The 25594-nt window shown below is 29.4% G+C and overlaps 1 protein-coding gene across 7 annotated transcripts in view; it reads left to right on the plus strand.

The window, feature by feature from the left end:
• Window positions 1–25594, plus strand: part of LOC114132898 (cyclic nucleotide-gated cation channel subunit A) — a 173225-nt gene that overhangs the window by 129050 nt on the left and 18581 nt on the right. For all 7 annotated transcript variants that reach the window (XR_007603648.1, XM_050198933.1, XM_050198932.1 and 4 more), the window contains 2 exons: window positions 11927–12376; window positions 17978–18225. Coding sequence is in view for 6 of the 7 variants with exons in the window: in XM_050198933.1 (XP_050054890.1) it covers window positions 11927–12376; window positions 17978–18225 (698 nt within the window). In the remaining variant the exon portion in view is untranslated. The remainder of the gene's footprint in view (window positions 1–11926; window positions 12377–17977; window positions 18226–25594) is intronic.

The raw sequence follows: 25594 nt of genomic DNA on the forward strand, positions 1-25594 counted from the left end.
TAGTTGAGATCTGGTTTAGCGTAATAATTCCCTTTTTTTTTTAATTTTTTGTTTGTATTTTCCCATTGTACAAAAAAAATTCTAGGAATTTTTAATTTAAAGCTTCTCTAATGTACGACTAGATTCAATTTTCCATACGATACCATCCTCATTTAAAATCTAAGCATATTATAACAACTTATTAATTACTTATATTCAAAAAGAACATATCATTGTAAAATCTATATATTCATTGCTTCTTTTTAAAATCTAAAATGTTAAATAAACCTACATTTACTAATAAAAATATACATTCCATCGTAATTTTATTAATAATACGATTCACCAAAAAAACACCCAAATTCCAAATAATATAAAAACACTAAAAATAATCAAGTGAAACATATTATCTCCAAGCTTTTAGAAACTTTTACCAGAGAAATATTCGATTTCATTAGATTATTTACGAGCAAAATAACTGAATAGCTCACTATATCTAAAGTACAAATCATCTAAAAATCAATCGAATAATACAGATTTGAAAAAACAGCTTATTAGGTTTAATGAAATAATAAAAAGTCGAATATTATGTGTATACAAACCATGATAAGGCTTTCAAAAAAATTTCTCATGTTGAATTTCTTCTATTTGTAATATCAACTAAAACACTATCAATAGTTATTTTTAATAAATAAATTAAATAGTTACCTACCCAAAAATGTCTATTAAACCGATTACAATATCATCATATGTCATTGAATTTTTAAATGAACATTTTTCATGTATCCAAATCAATAAAAATATAATACTTACAATTAAAACAAACATTACAAGGTACTCACTTTAAAAAAAATGAATTGTAATTGAACCTAATTTACTTATATTACAGTTTTCATTGATATGCTTAAAATAATATATTTATCAAACTATACTGTAATTCTCGATTAACAGTATAATAAATATTACAGATGATTTCTTAATGGCCACACCATAAATGTTTTGGAAACATTTCTGGCCCACAAATAATTTTTCACTTATGTCAACTAAAGCCCATCTTGTATTTGGAAAAATTCCAATGCTTTAGATTAACTTTTCTCCTCTATAAGTTGTTATTTATTTGTTTATTTATTTATTTTTATTTTTATTTTTTTTTTTTACCAAACCCCACCTAACATTTCTTAGTTTAGTGCCAAATCGTTACAAAAGTCCACGTGATATGTATAAAAAAAAAACAACTTCACCACTATTATACACCACTATTTTCACTTCATTTAAATCTAATAGTTTGTTGTTATTAAGATAAACTTATTTTTCTAGTAATTTAAAGATTACTTCCATTTTCTTTCATAACTATTTCATGTTAACACTATACCACAATACATTCAATAACAATATATTGGATTTTTAAATATATATAATTATTCAAATATTCAAAAGAAAAAATAATGTACCTACAAGAATAATAAGATTAAATTCGGTAAGATATAAGAAAAATATTCTTTAAGACTTTTCGGAATAATTACATTGTTTAAAAGGTATCAAATAATAACATACAACATCATGTAGAAGCATTGGAAGGTTTACAATAATATTGTAAAAGGTATTTGGGTTTATTTAATGTTGTTATGATTTGATCTTATAAGTGTTTGCTTTTTCACAAAAAAATGTTTTTTTTTTAAATATTCGAAAACCAAGTAAAAAGTTCCTACATTCTACCCACCTACACTTAAAAAAAGATATAAGTTGTCAATTATTTTCCATGTTTATCATGCTTTCAGCACTTTTTATTAAAAAAAATAAAAAAAAAAAAAAATACCTTTCACTGTAGTTATAAAATATTATTTTCAAATATCTATATTATATGAGTTAATTATGAGAAATTGATTAGATGCAATAATTTTTATAAAATAACCTTTAAACCCGATAATAAACTTATCTCAATTTAGAAAAAATACAAGACGAATATAAAACTTTGTAGGTTCATATCATAAAGTAGCTTTTAACCTTTATTCTTAGTAATAAAAGTAAAAAAAATTAAAGAAAATTGTTTTGTATTTCAATTTTTCAAATTCTCAAACAACTGTTTTATGTAAGTATTTACAGTAGACTTAAGTAATTTATAGAGAAAAAAATTTAATTAATTTTCAACAATATAACAGTGAGGTCAGTTATTTTTCAATTAACATACCAACATTTATAGTAACTAATTTCCAAAAAAATGCTTTATTCAATATTTTTTTTATAGATGCACACTACAAATTTTTCTCAGATTGACAAACTGACAAATAATGTGGGTTTTAAATATGAATTATATATTTATGAGTCTTAGAATATTAATAAACGATTAAAATATGAAAAACAAAGTTTATTTTGTGTACACAAACATTTTTATTAATATATTATTTTATGGTATAACAAAGGAAATTTTTATCTTTTAATAAATGAATGAAAATACTTAAAAAACTAATATTATGAAAAAGTATGGACTGGCAGGAACGGATGGCGGCCGGCCGCCCGTGCTCGGCCGACGGGATTCCTAGGCGAAAACTCGGGGCGAACCACCGCACTGGTTCGTGTGTCCGATATGTCGTTTTCGCCTAAGTGCCCCGCCGGTCGAGTTCGAACTGCCGGCCGCCGATGCCGCACACCGATTAGCCCGGAAACGCTGCGGCCGGTTGCAAGAACACCTCGCAACCGGTCGCAGCGTAGACCGCGCCTCACGGTGTAACGGACATCCGTTCTACCGCCATACTTAGCTGAATTTGTTTAAAATCTAATTTGACCGGTAATAGTATCGATGAATAAGAGTTAAGTTTTCCTTAAACTGACAATCTCTCATTAAATGCTTCGATTTCGTGGGTAAATTCATCTTATAATCTTCCTCTCCTGATGACGTCGCACTGCACCCACAACAGCAGATGGTCTTGAAGACCCTGCGGAGACCTTTCCGCAGGGCCGACAAGAATCGACTCTTTTTCTTTTCCAACGGAACCGTCTTATCCTTGTCAATTATAGATGTTTGTTTGTCACTTTTTTTCTCGCCTGACGACAATGCTTGTACTTCCGTGAGGCTCACCACCGCGGTCGGTGCAGCCACCGCAACATTTTCCATGTTGGGACCGAATGTTTCAATAGCACAAATCGAAGTTTCAACCGGCGCATTAGGATCCGCTTCCACGAAACTGATGACTTCCGTCGTCATCAGCTCCGTGGAATGCGCCAGTGACAACGTCTTTTCTTCTGCGGGGCACACCGCCGACTTCGCCACCTCAATATTGTCCGACTCGGGATCAGGAATTTCAATTTCACAAGTCGGAGTATCGACCGGCGCATTGGTTTCCGCTTCCACGAAACTGATGACTTCCGTCGTCATCAGCTCCGTGGAATGCGCCAGTGACAACGTTTCTTCTTCTGCGGGGCACACCACCGACTTCGCCACCTCAATATTGTCCGACTCGAGACCGGGCATTTCAACTTCACAAGGTGGAGTATCAACCGGCGCATTGGGGTCCGGTTCTACGAAACTGATGGCTTCCGTCATTAGCTCCGTAGAATGCGCCGGTTTCAACGTCGGCTCCTCACCTGGATAAACCACCGGAACCGCCACCTCAACATTTGTCTTCACAGTACCGGGACTTTCAATATCAAAAGTTGATGTTTCGTCCGTTGACAATACTGGCGACACATCCTGATGATATAGATCATATTCAACATCATTTGAACTGGTTGGATCCATAATTATACGTATATTTTACGTATATTTTGACTTGAAGTATAAATACAAATTTATATTTATATAGAAAATACAATTTAGGTATTACAAAACTTTTTGTACAGAAAATTGTTTAGATACCTAGCGAGTATGAACAGTAAGTGAATCAAAAATTGTCTCTATGATACACTTCTTAGAATATCGCCTTGACAACAATTAAAAATGATATAACAAAATACTATGAACAGCCAATAGATGTATTAAAACTCTTAAATAAAATACTACAGTTTTTATAATTTAATCATATTTTATTATTTGACAAGTTTTATTGGAAAAAAATTTGTAATTTACCTACTATTTACTGTTATAAAATACTAAATAGTAAATTTACATTCACCCGTAAAATAACTATTACTGTTAATGTTTTATGGTATAATAGATGTGCCTCGCTCTGCTGTGAAATTCGGTCTAAGTGATATTCGCTCTAAGTGAGTACCCTAGGTCGGAGACGGGACTGTAAAGAAAATATCGTAAAAAGTCTAGTGGTCACAATTTTAGTTAACCTAACCTTCGAGGGGGTCGGTGTGCGTCGATTTCTGGGCTGGTGGAAGCCGCCTTTGGCGTCTTCGAGGGGGTCGGGTAAAAATCGTGTTATCAGGAATTCGGTCGAAAATTGTAATCGGGTGTCTAGAAAAGAAATCATACACTAAAAAAGTAAGAAAAGTACTAAAGTCGAGTAAATAAATACGAACAAGGATCGTAGGGAAAAGGTCGAGAAACGGAAAAAAGGTAGAAAAAAACGTATCGAAACGAAGCGGCGGCGGCGGACGACGTTTTCGAAAACGGCGCGGCGGAACGGAATTTTGTGATTGGTAATTGTCTATAATACGGGTGGCGCGGCGCAGGCGGAAAGACGAACCGCTTCACGCTTTATTATATAAGGAAATTATATTAAATACATTTAGAACATAAAAAGGGCGTTGACAGGTTGATACTATTTTAATTTATGATAATCAAAACTTCGGAAAAATAGTTTATTAGTTATAATGCGTGGTACATATTTATAGTTTAGATGAGCGAAATAGAGTTGTACATGGGTATGCTGTAAAATGTTGGTTCACTACTTCGATCATCAAAATTTTAAATACTTTATTTTAAATAATGAACTAATTAGTAATTATACTACTTTGATTTTTAAAATTTGAAATTTTCTGAACATGATTCTACTTCAGAATATGAAATTAAAAATATATGTTGTCATCTACAAGAATAAAAACTCAAAAAAGAGATAAAGTGGATAACTAAAAAATATGCTGTACAATAGGGACTATATCTCACCACTGAGGAGCCGTTCACTGTGATGGATGTGTTAAATTTTAATTCAATGATAATCCATTGCATACGAAAAATGATCATGAACAGGAATGGTCAATTAACCTATTATCGTATAAATATATTGGTAGTAATTAATTTTACTAATGATAGTAATACAGTACCAACTATAGATAGGCACTAACTAACAAAAAATATTTCTCAATTACAAAAATATAGCTAAAATTATAACTCTTTGTTTAAACATCGAATATCGACCAAAACTTCAAATAGCTATAAAAAAATTCGAGTATATTTTTTTTAGATATTTTGGTTCTAGTAAGTAAACTACTTACACAAAACTTTGTTTAACATTTTTAAACTTATAAAAAAATAAAATCGAATGTGTCAAATAACTATGAACAGTCATAAAAGCCTCGGAATATTTTTAAAATGTTATCATGTATAAAAAATGCTAATGGAAAAAACATTTGGTAAAAATTTCAAGTATCTACTTTCAAAAAAATAAAAGATTTCGTCAACAACATTTTTTTGTTTAAAATTTTCCACTTTACGTAAATTGTTTTTTCTTTTTCCTGATTATTTTGAATAATAAAATAGCAACAAAAAAAATGTTTTTTTTTTAATTACTTAAAATTATGTAAAAGAAATATTTTCAAAACCATTTGTGTTTTCTGTAGATACAATGAGTGTTTTGTATTAAATGGATCATCCCGTAATTCTGTTTCTTTCATTCGCCATTATCATAACGTCGTGTAATTATTACTATTAGTTTACTCACATTTTTGATTAATCATATTATATAATATTATTTTCCTCGGTTCCATGACAAAATAAAAATAAAAATCTAACTGCGCGGTGAACACGTTCTTGATTTTATCGAGACATCGATAACAACAGTTCCTCCTGCTTATAAGGTTTCTCCTTAATCAATACAATTATATTATAACACAAGAGTCAGTCTTAAGTGTCAATCATCAATACAATGGTACCATAAATTGATTTATTGTATCCCACTCGGTCGCAGCGGAATAATAATATCGCCGTCGAATTATTATGTGTGTACGTATGATATTAATTTGCATTCGGCGTGTGTCCCATCGACTCGGTTCGTCGAAATACTGCAAACCGTGAGAATGACGTAATTCCGTACAAACACTCACGTGACTGATTGTAAATACACGCATTACGTAAATCGCTGTCGAACACGACTGTGGGTGCCGTGTCGGAATAAGGTACACTATCATCATCATCATCATCATCATCATCATCATCATTATTATTATATCAATACGCATTCGCCGTTCAACGCAATCCACATGGCACACACCTGTCTCGTGGGTATGACAAAATAAATCGATAACATACTTTATTAGAGTACGATATTATCCCTTGACCGTCGGTATCTATTTTTTCCTGGCTTTAGGTCCGCGGATTGTACATCGCCAATATTAATTATGGCGTGTGAATAGTAAAACAACAAAAATAATGATAATTGTTATTATGGTTTCGATAAAACAAGATTTACGACCGACTCGAATCGTGTGATTTTTTCAACACAAATATTAATATTTACAATACAAGTCAACTATAATGATCGTAATTAAAATTCAAAAAAAAAATGGGAACGAATGCGATTAAGCGCTTGCCGTTAGTATATATGATATTGGTCAGCACGAACACTATTTTCAAAGAAAATATTCATTAATATCGGTCATAATTTAAAATTGCCTATTATTTATACCGATTCAAATTCGTATACTATGATATTCGAAGGAAAGAAATGTAGCACTCAAAAGGGAAATGAGCCCAATATATGTACCTCTATTGGAGTACATTAATATAATATCTACCCTCCCATTTATTTCGAATCAAAATATTATAATTAATATATTATGGTACTATACTTTAATTTTTGGTTAATTTAATTCTTTAACTTTTGGTTTTGTTTTATGTATAAAATAGTATGTGAAATATCTTTACAACTTATTTTTGCGTTTACAAGAATAAGACAAATTATTTTATTATAATTCTATGATTTATAATAGTAATAATTAGGTAATAAATAAAATAGCATCTATCGAAGAAACAATACAAGAACAAGCAATAATAATGTACAAATAAATAGTTACTTGTTTTGCACTATCAAATATCAATCGTGAAAACTCTATAGCTATTGTATTCCCTATTTTATGGTAGTATTTAGTTTACTGTGAAATAGTATGACGAATTATCGATATAAATAATATTTATTTAATAATAAGCGTAGTTAAAGGTCTTGAGACTTGCTAGTTTAATTATATCAGTAACCAACAGAAAGTCTGGATTAAGTTGAAGAGTCCACAATGCCCGCAAGAATTGATATTTTTTCATGAGCTTCTAATTTTTCCCATAGAAAAAAATTTGTAATTTAATACTTATTGTGATTTAAATGTATGTTAAATATTTTATGCAAATGAAAAAAAAAATTGTTTTCATTTCATATTGGGACCTCTATAAAATGCACCTATAGCTTTCAAGCTCCAAAATTTCAATTCAAACTTGGAGAACAGTTACTAATATTATTATTATTTATTAATTTTATAATTTTTTTTTTCCGACGGCGAAGTGGTTATTTCCTTTTTGTATTACGGTTGACGATCCAGACTTTTAATATATTGAAGGTCTCAATCTCTCAGACCTAGTCTTGCGTTTGGTGACTTTTTGGTTGATAATTTGGTTAGATATATTTTCCAAATAACTGTTTCAACATTGTATTTTAATTTGTGGTTCTTGTCTAAATATTTTCTATTAGCTGATTATAAGTCTGTTTATAACTTATAGATACAACAGACAGTGGGAGGCTTTTTTTAAAATACAATAATTTTTATCTTATTCATCTTTTAGATTAATCGTGACAAGACAATGAATACAGTTTATAATAGAATTTTGTTTTTATATAATATTGTATTTAAAGTTATACATATTTAATAATATCACGTAGCTAATTTAAAATTCTTATTAAAATCCATTGTTTTAACACAATTAAAAAAAAAATATTTAAAAGATACTTTTTAAAAATGAAAAACAAGCCAAGGCACTAAGGCTATTATAGAAAATCAATTAAGCACACCTCGAGATCAAAAAAAAAAAAAAAAAAATTAAAAACTGAGAAACTGAGAAACTTATCATAAACTAAAAATTTTATAAATATTTCACAATGATTAAAATTTAAAAGTATTATAACTTACAAAGAACCTCATTGAGGTTTAATTTGAATTCTTATAAATTCTTATACATTTTTAATCATTTATGATTTAAACTCAAAATATTATATAGTAATATAAAGTTCTCTGCAAAATAAAATCGTATCTACGTTAATGATAATAAATTTTAATTTAATGTTTGTGACGAATTTAATCGTTTGGCCATAACATGTTTGAACACATCATCTAAGATTATGAACAATTATTACACGTATTATTATGTTAAATCGTGTTAAATTTATAGTATATTATATTCCTTTCAAACAATTTAATTTCGATATGAGCGTTACAGTACATTTAAGAAACACCATGACAAGATTGGCTTTAAATCGCTTCGTGAAAATATTTTTGACGTTTATTCTGTACTTGTAATGTATAGTACCTACAAAAGTTAAAACTTTAATTTTATTTCTGATATTTTTAGTTTATTATTGTTTTCACTAGGTATTAATATTTTTGTATTGACACTTGAAGTGCCATATTATGACGTAAATTGAAATTTAAACACATCAAAATTGTTCATATGTGGCATGTTTATATTATAAAGTACACACATATTTCAATGTAAAATCAGTTTTGTACCTCAAACAAACACAGGTAATGAGTTGGAGTAAAAGTTTTCAATGTGTATCATAAATATACACCAATTTCAGTTCGAGCAAAAATTAAATGTTGAGTTCAAAAGTTATAATGGTATTATATTAGACTATTTTGGTCCCAAAAACGGTCGGTTCAAAATAAGTCAAATCTGTCATATGGCACTTATATGGTGCTTATAATATTTGTGTACAGGTTTACGACTTATTTTAACAGTTTATCGTGGACCAACGAGAGATGAACATTTTGTCGTAACTCTAATATCCATTTTATATTCCACGGCGTTTATCGTCGTACAGTGGCCGCTAACACGTATCCGCGGTGAACGTAATTCGCTTCTGTATAATTATTATTATATTGTGCATCATTTCTATACGATAGACTTCCAATCGCGTTCTATGTAATTCAAAGGCGAAAAATGTCGCTTTAATGTACCTTCGAGTATACTGGTCAAGTAACCAGCAGCGTCCTTAGCCACGTCCGGTTTGGTCGCAGTTTGTTTCTTATTTTTACACGCGCAAAATCATAATTACGTCGCGGGCCGTCGGATCGATCGATATTCAAGTGCGTTTACAGACAATCATATCGTCGACAACGACACGTTTGCGTGCGTGCGCGTGAAAAATCGATTTCCCAAAGAATTCGGACAAGACGCTGCGATGGCATTGTGTTCGTACGTACGTCATTCGTGTTCGTTATACGTGTGTCTACGTGTGCGGCACGTGCATCAGCGCACACAGCTGCGGACACTGTACCCGCGCCCGCCACACGCTTGATCGGGTGGCATCGCTACATTTTTCCGGACGGTTCGGTTGCCAAGTGTGACAAATTTCTCGCTTTCGCGGGGCGGCGGTCTTTCCTCCACCCCCACGGTGATTGGCGAGAGGCCGCAGCGGGGAGGATCCGATTCCTTTCGCGCGCGAGGACACTACACACACATACATGTCAGGACGGACGGCAGTAAATCACACTGGGAAATAAAACGCGCGCACGCACTTTTATTTACAACATCCGGTCCTACCGAGTTCCGGGGGACATCATTAATAACGTTCGGGGACCGATACGTATTGCGACTAGTATTTTATATACGTATATAATATATTATATACGTATACACACGAAGCGACAGCGGCGCGGCGGGGTGGTTTGGACACGATGTACGTTAAGGTCTCGTAAATATTAATAGGCCTCTCTCTCTCTCTCTCTGTAATGTGCGTGGGTTTGAACATGTGTGCGTACGATCGTTTTTGCCTAAACATTCACACAATACACTACTGCAGAGTGCCGGACAAAAATAATAATAATAATAATATGTTTGCAAACCTTCGGCAAACGTGCGGTGTCGTATTTTATACACCGGAATAAAAAATAAATAAATAACCCACAGAAGTACCCCCCCCTTCCACACCACCACACGCAACGCCACAGCGAGCCGTCACTATACCGATCCCATACAAACCGGACGACGATAACCGTAAGAACGAAATCGAAAAGGAAAAAAAAAATCCAAATCCGTCTTTATACGTTGTCGTGCTTTCGACGCGATGTGTCATTACTTATTATAATATATCTTACGCCGTCACCACCGCACGAAGACAGGTAACACAATGAACACGTGTATATATGTACATTATCCAGCCCACAACATATAGGTACCTGTTTATTATATTATCGTGTCGTATTCAATCCATCTAGAAATTCAATTGAGGACGATGTGCTATTATTGCTTCGTTTCATATTATAAACCGCCAACAGCAGTCGATTTTGTTTTTGGAAATCCTGTATAGTTTTCCGAAATAAATGCCACGATAAAGACCACCGAATAACGACCACAATGGCCGTGCCCAATAGTATGCTTTTACAAGCAGTGCCGTAACTAGAGGTTGGTGACATGGGCGCTTGCCAAGGGCGCAGTAATGTAAGGGCGCGTTTGAGTTAAAAAAAAAATGTTTTTTTTTTTGTAACTTAGTTTTAAGACTCGATTATTTAAAAAATATGCCATGGCAGTATTTTGATTAACACGTAAAAATGTAATATTATTAGATTTATAAAAACATTATAAATACCTATGAAATAAAACAAAAATAAGCGCCAAAATAAAATTCGCCAAGGACTCCACGGAGGGTAGTTACGGCACTGTTTACACGATATAAAATATTATGATTTTCCAAAGAATAATTATTCGGGCATAATATGACATATCATTATGAACGCTCATGCACGATCATGATATTTTATAGATACATTCTTTGCCTGCAACAATTAATAACCTCTTTTGCTTGGTTGGTATTTTATGAACAAAAGTTTTCATAAAAATACCAACAACGAAATCAAATTGTTGTAAACTTTCGTGGCAATTTATTAATAAAATAATTATCTACCAACTAACAACTGACTAAAGTACACAGAAAGTTCGAAAAAAATCAGTCCAGACCTGTAATTAAATGAAAAAAAAAGCAAAAATATATAGTCATTATAGTTGTCTAGCTGGTGTCTGTCAAAACCTTCCCATCAATGCGAATATTTTCTTATCATATTTACTTTGTAATTACAATTCACGGTTACTAATTATAAATCCGTCGAAAAAAAAATAAAATGAAAGTCGATAAATCACTCAAGGTAATAATGTAAACTACAACTCCCTCGTGAAATTAATGTACTACGCTTAAAATCAAAAATTGCATATATTCTAAAGACATAGATTGGAATATTATTCAAAACGAAAAACTCGAGTATCTCTATAAAACTAACATGACACGGTACCGCTACAACACTGCAATTTCACCGTAATTTCTTTATTCTCCATCGGGAATAATAATTTTTAAAATAAGTTCATCGATCGACTTTTATTTTCCGTGTAAATATATAACTATCCAATGGGGTTAACAACGGTGTAGTTCAATTATTGGGAAATAAGAATTGGGTAGTTTAAGAAATTGTTCATTACACGCGTTTCTACGAGCGAACTTAATTTTATACTTTTATAGTTCAACAACCATCCGTTTCAAATAAAAATATCATAACATCTACTAACATCGATTGTTATTAATATTATTTTCAGGTTTCTTGGACCAAGGTCTCATGGTCCGCAATTCTCATAAATTACGGGAAAACTACTTCAGCACGTCCAAATGGAAATCTGACTTTCTAAGCTTGCTTCCCACCGACTTGGCGTACTTTTGGTGGCCATCAGGCAGCTGTTCGGCAGACGTACTGCCCTGTCCTGTAATCGTTCGTGCCAATCGACTGCTCCGAGTACCAAGGATGCTGGAGTTCTTCGACCGTACGGAAACCAAAACCGGGTACCCAAACGTGTTCCGCATTTGCAAGGTGGTGTTTGCCATACTCATACTTATACACTGGAATTCGTGCTTATACTTTGCTATAAGCTATGTGATCGGATTTGGGTCAGACAACTGGGTGTACAACTTACAAGGTGCTAGGAATTCATCGCTTTCTAGACAGTACATATACTGTTTTTATTGGTCGACACTCACGCTCACAACTATAGGTAAGGGAAAAATATCAATAGACAATAGTATTTAATCAAAAGACAATGCAAAATGATTTCTGTAACGTAAATGTTTTGAGTGTAATGCAATGTTTTAAAAACGTTATGCAGTACGCGTAGAAAAAAAGTTTGCATTTAAAGGGAGAAGAGAGAATAATAAAAAAAAAGAAACCTATTAAAGAGAATTATATATAAGTGCTTTGCATGCTTAGCCGAATGTCTCTGGAATCGCAATTTTTTTTCTTTAGTAAAACAGTTTATACCGTAGATTAAGATGTCCACTTGAGGTGATTAAATGGGCATTATGCCAAATAAAAGTTTTATTCCATAATAATTTTATGCAAAATTGGCCATCGTCCAAAGGTTTAAGCGGTTGAAATGAAATTTTAATATTTTTAATGGCAATATAGGTATTCAAATATATTTCGATAATAGCTTATCATAATGAATATTATTTAAAGACTAAATCAATAAGAAACCATATTTAATGTAATTTATTTAATTACTCCGTTTCTTAATAAAATCAAGATTTTACTATAAAATACGTAAAAAACGATGATATACAATAGTCGAGTGAGTGACCTGTCTATTGAAATTCAATAGTAAATCATAAAAAACATGTTTTGAGTGGAATTATCAAAGCCAAAGCGTGTTTATAAGTAGTTATTATAATTATAAATGTTAATAAAAATAATTTATGAACTTAATAATAAAGATGTATTACATGTATAAAATAAAAAAATATTAAGTATAATATAATATTAAATTTCAAAACTAAAATATGAATACGAATAATTTTAATACATTAAATTATTTAATATAATCGTTATACAATCATATTTCAAATTAAACAAAAAAACTTTTTTCAATAAATTTATCATTTTTTTACAAAAGTTACATAACACTTTAGAAATAATATCGTGATGACTTTCAATAAGATTTCTTAAATTTTTTTAATGCATCAAAATAAATAATCATCATAATGCTAATATCAATTTTCTTGAAAACATTGGAAAATTCTAAAAAAAACCTTTATAATACCACTAATTTGTTTTATTCACCATCAAAAATAGCTATAAAAAACTTTTGGATTTCTTCTTCTTCCCGTGGGTGTATGTCAAAACTCATATATCAATCAAAAGTAATCAAATTAAACAAAATTTATAAAAACAATAATGAATTCAACCATTTTTTTTCGATCAATGAATATTTTAAACTTCTAATATTTATCGCCATTTTTCTATAACAATTATTATTTATTAAGCATGTAGTTTTCATTTTAAACAATTATATAATTAAATTGAATGAAAGTGATATGATAAATCAAATATACTACTTAGATAGTTTTAAAAATCTAATTATAATGTAAACAATGGTGAAATTATAAAAATATTTTCAAAAATATTATGATCAACTATAAAATATATATCTATTAAATTTATATGTAGTCAATACAATTAAATTCCAGTGAAGAATAAATTAATTTGTACATAATTTTAAATTGACTCATGAAAAGTATATTTTAAGACTTCTTCAAGATAAATATAGTTTTCATATTATCACAAGTTTATTTTTATTTAACCAATAATAAAATAAACATTTGTTACTTTGTGGTGTATTTTAACTTGAACTTAACTTCTTTATATTATATTTTTACTGAAAACTTTATATTATATTATATTATTAACAGACTATAAATAAGTCTTTGGGAATGAAAAATATAAAATGTATGATTAGTGATTACAGCTGCAAAATAAAATATAATATTACGGTATTAGCTGAATAAGAAAATTAGATGGTTGAAAATAGAAAAAAATTTATATTTTATACTTTAACAGCTGGGTATTGTAATCATAATGGGATAATGTAGATTGCACGTTGAAAGTGGGTTTTTGAAAATTTAGTATAGTGTTGGTTACCTACATTAAAGTTTAAAAGGTTTAAAAATATAAAATATATATTTATACTATATACGTTTGTATGAAGAGTAGGTACGATTATTTGAGTTATGAGCGTAAAAGGTTTTTTTAAATATAAAATCGTAATTGTATAGGTGGGAGAGTACCACCTAACCTTTTAGTGAGAAATTAATTTTTAGTTTCTCCACTTTTGTGTTGAAACAAAAACACGCCTGAAAAACTGCAGGGAGGAAAAACCCCCGGAGCCATTTATAACACTAGCTGTACACAATATATAATGCAAAGTGATGGACATTTGACTGACGGAAGCGGCGCAAGATTAATAATTCGTCTCGGCTCGTGCTGATTCAACCAGCGATTTTATCATCTTGTCCCCGAACATCTGTCGCGCCCGCTAAAACAAATGAAGGGAGGAAAAAAAATAATAGCGACACACCGCCAGAGGACCCTGGAAAAAAGTCTAATAGACATTATGGCCGTACACGTTTCAAAACGTGTGCGCGCGAGCGATATAAGAAATGGAAAAAAAAAAATAAAATAAATAAATAAAAAAAATAAAACGAGTGCGTTCGGTTAACACGACGGGACGCTCACGGTGACGCGTGTGGCGCGGCGCTGGGGAGGATGTGCGGAGGAGCAAATTCACAGTCATTCATCATCGCCGACGCGAAATGGCCCTAGGAAAATCGTGTCCACGTGACGGCGGTCTCGATCTTCTCTCGATTGCCGTATTTTCCACCTTTCTCGTCCGTGTCGCGGGCAACGATGCTAATGCGGAATGTATGTCGCACGGGAAACAGTCTCAGCGACCATTGTACAATGATAATGATAATAATAGTAATAATAATAATAATAAGGACGACGACGACGACGACGATAACAATGCGTACAATAACACACACGACGTTATTATTTCGAGTGTGCCGGTAGCAGAGACGTTCTTATACCGATCCGGTCGCGCTGTGCCAAACCCAGTCGACCGATTAGGAAAGGGAGTACGAATAAATTACCAAAATCATCGTTTATATTATACGGTATACGATCTTAACGCGCGCGCGTTAGTCGGTAGTTCGCCATCGGTTTCCAACTATATTATATACGTATATTATATTATTATCCGTATCGGAGAATGTGCAACGACGACGATAAAAATAACTTTTACTCGCTAACAGCGCCGCGGCGTATTTTATTATTGTACAGACGATACGACGACTTAACTAAACGCACGCGAAACGCCATTTATTTATTTTATAGCATTCTAATGGTAATATTTAATCGATCACTCTATTACGGCATGACTGCGGTATAATATTATATTGTTACACATTATGTTGGAAACCCGTTGTAATAACTTAACAACCACGATCGATAAATATACTGCTTGAACGCGTACGAGCCGTTTTTTTTCCGCCACTTCCCCGCAGTCTAATTTTAGTTAAAAAATGTCGTCCCCTAAATCTTCAGCTATACGAGAATACCTTTTAACGATTATTCGTTTGATTAATGATGACGTGATCTATGTATGAGACGTTGAACCGTTTCAATAGAGATACCTAATAACATAATGTTTGTCTGACAAAATTCAGCCCTACTAATTCGTGTGATGATATCGTATCGTTAAATGCAAATAAATACCTACCAAAGAGTGGATTATACATATAATATTATGTGACTCCGTATTTCAAAGAATAAATCATTATTTTATCCATGAAAATAATGTGTTTTTGAAGGTAAACACGATAGGGTTGTCAATTTATGAACTCGGTGACATCAACCGTTATCTTTATACTTTCAAATAAAGTCATAAATAATAATTCAAGTCATATTATCGCTAGTTTTGATTAAACATTATAATGTTTGTATCCTATGGTAAAAAAAAAAAACTAAAACCGCGAAAGTTTGAAAAAATCCGACATTTTTTACACCTAATTTAAATGTAATCAATCATGCATAATTTTATTTGGAGGTACAGATTAACATATTATGATAATAATATTTATTACATTTCTATCGTTGTCAATCTCAAACCCATTGGGGTAGTGACATAATAATATGGTACATCGACTAAGTCTATATAATATAGTTTTATGCCTAACATATAATACGATTATATAATATCGGGAATGGCCGTGCAAAAAGAACTCCGGCTCATGAATATTTAGCGTGGCAGAAATGGTCGATAATAATCAGCTGGTGAACGGTGAAAAAAAAACAGAACATTTTTTTTCTCGCCGTCAAAAAAATATTACAAAGCTATTGCTGTTTTCTAGACCTCACGCCGACCCTCCGTGTACGGTAAAAAAAACGTTTATTTACATTACGCGTATTTATTCGAACTCCACATGAAAGCGGATGAAAGAATATTGCACTCACCTATTGTTCGTCCTCAAGCGTGACATCCGACACAGATGGACGTGTTCCATATTATATGGTTTAACCGTGCCGTCCAATGACACTTATTCAATTCGAAAAAGATGGAAAATCTGTCACTTAAGATATTTTTAATATAGCTAAACCTTAGAAACGCGATACACCAAATATCAATATAAAATTTTCCAATACTACATAACATTAATATTTAATATAGTATAAAAAATGACGTATTATAATAGTACTATGATGTTAAAACTGTATACATCTTCTTGTTTCATGATTATATTACTATCGAAACATTATTTGAATCATGCGCATAATATTATTTTTATGAAGATTAGTTGTGTCAATCCCCGATTCAAATGCATTTCTTAAACTGTTTATTGATATTGATTTAGTTATGGTCGAAAAACTATTGTTTTTAACAGCGATTTTTATCGAATAGGTTAATAAACTAATTCTTTTTTTTTTTAGATTAATTAGCAACTTTTTACAGCGTATATTAATCTCTTTTAATCACAGCTAGTAATCAAAATGGGTAGAGAATAATTTTCAAGAATTCAATCGATAAGTATATTACTTACGCGAAGTATTACAGTACACCTTACAATAAGTCATATATTTACTCTAATCAATTTAGTTAAAACTTTTCTTGATGATTTATGTTATTTGTACATTTCATAATAATATTATGCAGTAATGAGGATCAGTACCAAAGTAAAACTAACAATTTCATTGAAAAAGTTACGAACTTAATTAAATTTTAACTTTTGTCTTCCTTTATTTCTTATACAAATAACAAACAGACAAACAGCAAAATCTACACCAAGTTTCTAGTGGACCGTCTAAAGAGGTTTGCTTTGTTACATAAAATCGATGTAAAGATTCGTTGTGTATTCCGTTGGTCGATTGTTATCGCTTATTTTTTTTAGCCCACATAAATGTGACCCTGTGTACCTACTCAAATAAGAGTACCGATGGGAAGGGGATTAAAGTTAAACGACTATTGAACCACAAAAAAAAACCGTACCTACAGTTTTATCACTCCCTTTCACGCTTTACTGGGATAAAGTGTGGTTTTCGACCAAACTAAAACGCTATACTACTATATGCACTTTAATCCGATGTTATCTTTTATCTCGCTTACTATATATATTATATAATATATATGTAATATTATGTATATACATATATGTATATTTGTGTGTAATATGCATCTATTTGTTAAATCCTATACCGATTGAAGTTTACGAACTTAAAACACCGTAATTTGAGAAATAACACTATGTAATAATCGTTCGGTCCGCAGGTGAGACACCGCAGCCGGAAAACGAACTGGAACACGTATTCGTGGTGGCCGATTTCCTCGCCGGTGTACTCATTTTTGCCACGATCGTGGGAAATATCGGCAGTATGATCAGCAACATGAATGTGGCCAGGGTAGAGTTTCAGAACCGCATGGACGGCGTCAAACAGTACATGGCCTTTCGGCGGGTTTCCAAAGAGCTAGAAGCAAGAGTTATCAGATGGTTTGCCTATACCTGGGCTAACAAACAGGTAATGTTACCAAAAACCTGTTTGCTAAAATTGTAAACACGTCGATAATTTATTGGAAATTGAAAATAATAATATCATACTTTTTAATGTCTTGTCAACGTTTTGCTTTTAAATATAATATAATGTAGCAAATTTTAAACATAACGGGAAACAAAAAATAACAAATATACAATCTAGTTACAAAGCCAAAATTACTTAAAAGTTAAAATTATCAATATTTAAATAGTAAATATAAAAATAATTATACCACGTGCTATATTATATAATATTTATATCTAATAAACAATAAATATAATACAATTCAACAAAACATTGTCTATGTATTTACATACATGTGAAACAAATATCTATTATAATAATTACTCATAGCATATTATGTATTTTATTAAACATATACTCGTAAATTAATATGTATCTAAATTTTTTTTCAACTTGGAGAACTATAAATATGTTATCTACTAGAATTAAAATTTTATATTAACATTCTTTTTTTTTACTTATGGTATATCTCAATTTTTAATATAACAACATACGATGCAAAATAATAAAAATTCCCATAAAATATAATATTTTAAGATTTTAATAAGTTGTTATTGTAAATATAATAATTAATATTTAAGTATAAATAGTACATAAAGAAAATAATTATTTTTATAAATTTTAAATTTTGCTTATATTTTTAATATATTATTCATGCACATATACTATTTTCATAATACGCTTTTAATAAATATTTTTTTTTATAACTTATTTTCTTTGACATAAAATGTATGGTCATATAGGTAGTTACTTTGGCCTGACATTGAATTGAAATTATTAAAACATCTTTTTGTTTCAAATATTTTTTTCAAAGAATTACGTTCTCTTAACAAATAAGATTTACAGAAATACTAAAAGCAAAAGTGATGAGTCATAATATCCATTAATGTGTAAGTAAAAAACACATATGAAGGTACCTATATAGGTACACATATTCTTTTAAAAATAACATGAAATATTTCTATCTAGTGACCTCAGAATAAAGTAAGGTTAGAGCTAAGTTGAAGTAAAGTTAAGCAATTGTAAATAGTAAATACGCTTTTTGACCATTTTTAAATTTGCATATGGTTTTACACAATAAAAGTACTAAATGATTCAAAATCGTGTTAAAAAAATATATATTTCAATATTACATAACTCTTTCAAAAAACATTATTTTTAATTCAAAGTCACTGAACAGAAAATATAATTCATGTTACCTTTAAAACTAAACACAATGTATAAAATATTATACTTCAAATATTTACTCAGATAAAACAATTACAGCCCATAATATTATAATATAGCTAAATTAATATTTATTTTCATTGTTATCCGACTACAATAAATTAATATAACAATGTGAATTTTCTTAAGCACACTTTATTTAAAACTATTGCCATAGATAACTTTAATTATTATAATTTAAAATCAGGACCAAAAACAAAATCTTTGTAATTCAAGTTTAATTTATTCTGATGAGTTTAACTTAAAAAAACACAACAAATTATTATATTTTATGTACTTTTTTACTTTATTTTTTTAGTTTAAATCATTTACCTATTATTATATTTTAATTTAAAATGAGTATTGAGAAAAATAACAATAATAAACATCGATAATAATTTAAACTAATATTTAAGGTTTGTTTTATGATGTAATATTATGATAATAACCTAACTCTAATAAAATAAATGAAAACTGTTTGACAAAGATTTAAAAACTATTAACTTAAAAAAAACATGATCATCTTCTTTATGTACATTGTACAATTAAAAAGACTATGTAAAGTTATTAATATAGTCAATTCTATAATAAAATGTACAATACTAAATACCAAATGTTGCTATGAAAATTTTATAAAACTTGTTTGTGTAAGTCAAGTTGTTACCTTAGACTAATCTTGGAAAAGTTTGTTAAAGTTCGTAGTTGTACCTTGTTATACTAAGGTTAAGCTTTCAATACAGTTTGTGATCTAATAAAAAAAAATTATCAAATATATTTTAAATATTATATTTTCATAAATAATGACGTCATATACTATTACGTATGATATAAAATAATAATTATGAGTGTTACTTTTATTTGATTTACGGCTGTAACTTATAACTGTATTCATATAATTTCTAGTATACCAACAAATATATGGACTCAACAGTTCAATTGATAAGCATAATATTATTATGTTAGCATTTAACGATAATCAATTAGACAGTGCTACATACATTTTAATAAATAACTATTTTATAAGTCACATACTATCTATATATAAATTGTAATTTAAATCAAAATTATGTTCTTAGTATAACCTTAGTATAATAACAAATATTTTATTTTGAGTAGCCTAAAATTTCGTCAAAGACATAATAATATACTAAACGTGTCATAATAAATTATGTAAATCATGCATCTCTCCATACTTTAAAATGTTTCGGTAAAACCGTCAACACTACATAAAGGTACCCAAAAAGCCTATCTAGAACGCCGTGTTACAATAATGATTTTTAATTTTTAAATTCTAATTTATTATTTTGATAACACATCATTAATACCATACTTATTATTAGGTTACAACGATAAAAATTGAATTTATATAATCCACTTTTTATATTATGTTTATATTATTGGAATACTTCAACATAATAATATAATTGTATAAATTATTATAACACTAACATAATATTACTATCTTTAGACGTATAAAAAATATAATATAAAAGCAACTTTTTATTTTATTTTTTAAATATCCTCACGATTATCAGAAAACTATCTTATTTTATTTGTGAAAATCAAATAAATAGAACAGATGGGTGATCACAAATTCCTATATATTATTATAGATATTAAAGCCTAATAGTTTAATAATTAAAACGCATTCAAATATTGATTTTAATTTGTGAAAGGTTCAATATTTAATAAATTATCTCATTATTAAATATTGATTTAAAATTAAAGTGTTCATACTCCTACTTCGAAAAATTTAATTTAAATAAATACAAATAAATAAAACGTTTAATATTAAATAATATTTAACAATTATAAGAAGTAAATTTATTTACATAATAAATGTACACATTATAATATTAAAATAAATAATAACAATAATTTATTAAAAAAATTATATACGAATGGTTTTACATATAATTACATAAACCTATTGCTCTATACACTATTGAATTATTAAACCATAAAGAAATGAGAAAAGGTATTACTTAATGTATAGTTAGACACTTATAATCACACAAACACACTACGCGTGGCGTAGTTAATCATCCCATTCGCTTAAAATTAATATAAATCAAACTCCTATTTACATCGAGTAAATATATATGTATATTATATAATAAATGCGTTTATATATAATATTATGAGTCTATAGATTGAATGCAAGGACATTAATTTAGCAACTCAATTAACACGAGTTTAGAGTTCAATATTTAATCTAATTTAGAACCGCCTGTCGATTATCTCACTTCACCAGATGCATTAAAATAAAATTTAATTTACTAATCATTAAATTCCAGTAAACGTATTAATCTTAGTAACATAATTATAATTTATTAAATAATTAGTTTGCTTATATTAAAAATAAATTAAATGTTTATCAATCATCATTATTATAAAATGTATATTTATAGTCAAGTCGGATTTTCGTCGCTATCATATAAATTACCGTAAATATCATGTTTACTTTTTAATTTGATATTGCGTATTGTATCATTCCAAGCTGCGCTTCATAAAAAATCTAAGACCGCAAAAGTCATTTAAAAATAGGATTACTTTTTTGGCATGACTCATGATTTTACTACACATATAATTTAAAATTATTAATATTTTTTGTTTTATACTCAATTTAAAAAATTTTGAATCGTCAATCAGTAAAAATGTCATACATTTTTTCCAAAGAATCTATAGCAATTTTTACTCATTTTGAGTAGATATTAAACGATTCAATTTTTAATAAGTTGTGTTCTATAACATAAGTATGATGTATTTCTAAGAAAATTGTTAGTTATGAGTATTTTTTTATTAACCATATATATTTAATTCAATATGAAATTTGCAGCCATACTAAAAAAATATAAAAACAACATTCTGTTAAATTACTAAAATGTCTACATCCCTCGAAAAACCAGTGAAGTTTAATTAATTAATGCGTTACCTATGAGAAAGATTCCTTTTTCAATTGTGTAGAAAAGAGAATTATCGGATAATAGAGTTTTAATGACCTTGTCATTAAATAACTGCTGTAATAAATTATAATCACTCTGTATGTCAAACGACTTTCGTTATTCTAGATTAAAAATATATGCTTAATTAATACAAATTAGTTTAATAATAAGTGTCAAATATATATAATATCCTTACATAAATATCTTCCATTTTTATTTCGACAAATTCGATCAATATTAATAAACATTATAGCTGATTTTAAGTACAATTTAAGATTAACGGCACATTCTATAAAGAATAATTATAATTTTGGTTCAATTAATATTTTACCGACAAGTTTTTAAAAAAGTTATTAATTATGGTAATTTTTAATGGCGTCAAGTTCTTTTTTGATACTGAATACAAAAGTAAAACTATTGGCTTTATAACATTTTTTTTAACAAATCATTTTTGAATAAAATGTATGTATATCGATCTTTCTAAAATATATATTAAAATTATAAGTAAAACATGAATTTAACGAACGTAGTAAAATATCCATTCTTTGAGGGAATAGATAATAATTACTGTATCAATAATACTGGTTTTTTAAAATTTTTACTCAAAACAGTTTTCTATTTTTAAAACCCTTCTATGAATTTAATGAAAATTAAAGTGTTTTGTAACAATATATTATATTATTATAATAAAAAAAAAGCCTATAGTTTATTTTATCTATTACTCTATGTAATAACTCGTGACTGGACTAACGATTTTGTAAAATCAATCATAAAAAAACATTCACATAGATATATGCATAATATATAATTCCTAATCACATATAAATCTAAAGTTTGATGATATTTTAATGAACTTATAATCGATAAATAATACAATTATAAATGGTACATTATGCAGTCCGTTATTTAAGTGTTACGAGATTAAACGTATTATACGAATCACATTACATACAGTTTAACGGAAAGAAAACCATTATACACATTCAATAAAGATTTGTTTGGACTTGAGTGATACAATAAGGACCAGCGCTTGTGGACCGAAAATTAATTAAATACGACAGACAATAAAACAAATTCTTGTCATCCGGCGACCATACCCTGTTCGCATTTTTTAAATATATTAACTATTTTTTTCACACAGAGCGAGAGCTATACCAAAAGTATATTATTATTCTAAGTAGACAACACGTCTACTACGATTCTACGAAGCATATAATACTCGTTCGTTCGAAAACGGTATCCCTAGAGCAGTCAGCAAACTCCGCAGAGGTTTCTTTTTCCTCGTATTTTTCGGAATTTATCCTATGCATGTCGAATTCGGATATGGCATATAAATAAAGATTCGTATCAACGTTTCGATATAGGACTAAAGTTACTACTAACGTGAACACGGCCGATTCGAGCCCTGGACGGTTTTCTTCGAGGCTGGAGACATTAAATCGGGTTCGACTCGCACGGTCCGTGACCGCCGCGTTTCCGAGTTCTATAAGTCGTAGATCACTCCGCATAACAGAAGCCATACAGAATGATTACAATAATTGAATAATATGCGCCTTATACTCACACGAAATCCGTATTATGTGTACCGGTTGGCCCGGAACGGTCCTAGGATGTTGTATTGTCGTACAAAGGGGTGGGTTAACACCCCGAACCTCAGGTTTCCACTATACTGCAGCTTAGGCTCCGTGATCCTCGACCCCATCCGACTCTGTCTTGAAAACGGTGCGGTGGTAATTAATGTTACAGTTTTTTTGGACGCCGTCCAAAGTGAATTTTTCGCCGTCCGCGCGTGTACCCGTACTTGGCAGGGGAAATTTCGAAGACAAAATTATAGTAGGTAACCTACGCTAGCGTGGGACCGGAAACACCCGGAACCGGGGAAACTTCCTCGATAGGATTGTTTATAAACAAAGTAAAGGTTTTGTAGCTCTAAAGAACTGTAAAAAAAAACATGTCTCGACTACTTAAAATAAATTATAAAAGCGCTAAAAATCTTAAACAAGCGCTAGGTTAAAAGTTATTTTTATAAAAATTAGAAAAAAAATTAATATTAAGCCTTGCTAATTGTGTTTTATTCTTTGAATTTAACAAATTCACATGGACTATAACTGTTTACTATGCAGTTAATAAAAAATATTTTAAACTATAAAATGTTTATACTATATAGTATTATATATACAAATATTACCTATAAAAAACAATGTTTAAAATTAATTTAAAAAATACTACAATTGACAGCATTAGATGGTACAAAAATAAATATCTACTTTCTTATTATATTTCAAATACGCATTTAACCATAACATATTTCATAAAACAAAAAAGTTATAAAAATCAAAATTAAAATAATAAGAAAGCAAAAACCAAAAAATATATAAAATAATATTTTACTTGGTGTGAATCGAATTTATTAATAGAACAGTTTTGTTTTTAGGCTGATAAAAAAAGGTATATTTCTACAAAACCCAAATCCATAATGTATGTATCATATCATACGAGCTTAAATTTATCCATATTTTTCTTTTAGTAATGAATTTATTGAAATTCTGAATTTTAGTATTTTTAAATTTTCATTTATTTATCACATTTTCAAGTTCTTATGGTTTTTCATAGTACTCAATGTGTATACTGTGGTAGTAAAAACTTTTGTTTTTCAAATAAAAATTCCTCATTATATTTTTTTTTATTTAAATTTACTTAAATCAAAATTCTAATTGATAATTTTTAAGTTATTGTATTGATAATACTAAGGATAAATGATTTAAATAATATATGCAATATTAAGTGTAGTATATATTATACTAAGTATAATATAAAATGTAAAATAAAGTTTTACAGTTTATAAGTATTTTAGTTTTTGAAGTCTTCAAATATTTTAACAAATTATAAGTTTTGATGTATTAATTAAATTAATTTATTGCATTATTGCCTCATAGTTTCCAAACACGTTATCGCATGGACCCAATATTCTTAATACACAAAGTCAAATAATTCAAAAAAAAAAAATACGAGTTTGAGTTTAAATTTGAATATTTCGACATTTTCAAAAAATGTATCCACCAAATATAATGAATTTTCATTTGAAAACCAGAATATTCGTATTTTTCTCCTATATTATGTCCTTGTTTTTTTTTCATTTTTTCAAATGATAGCCGTTTTAATTTTTCGGCTAGTTCGAC

This window comes from Aphis gossypii, chromosome 2 (assembly GCF_020184175.1).
Source record: "Aphis gossypii isolate Hap1 chromosome 2, ASM2018417v2, whole genome shotgun sequence".
NCBI lineage: Eukaryota > Metazoa > Arthropoda > Insecta > Hemiptera > Aphididae > Aphis > Aphis gossypii.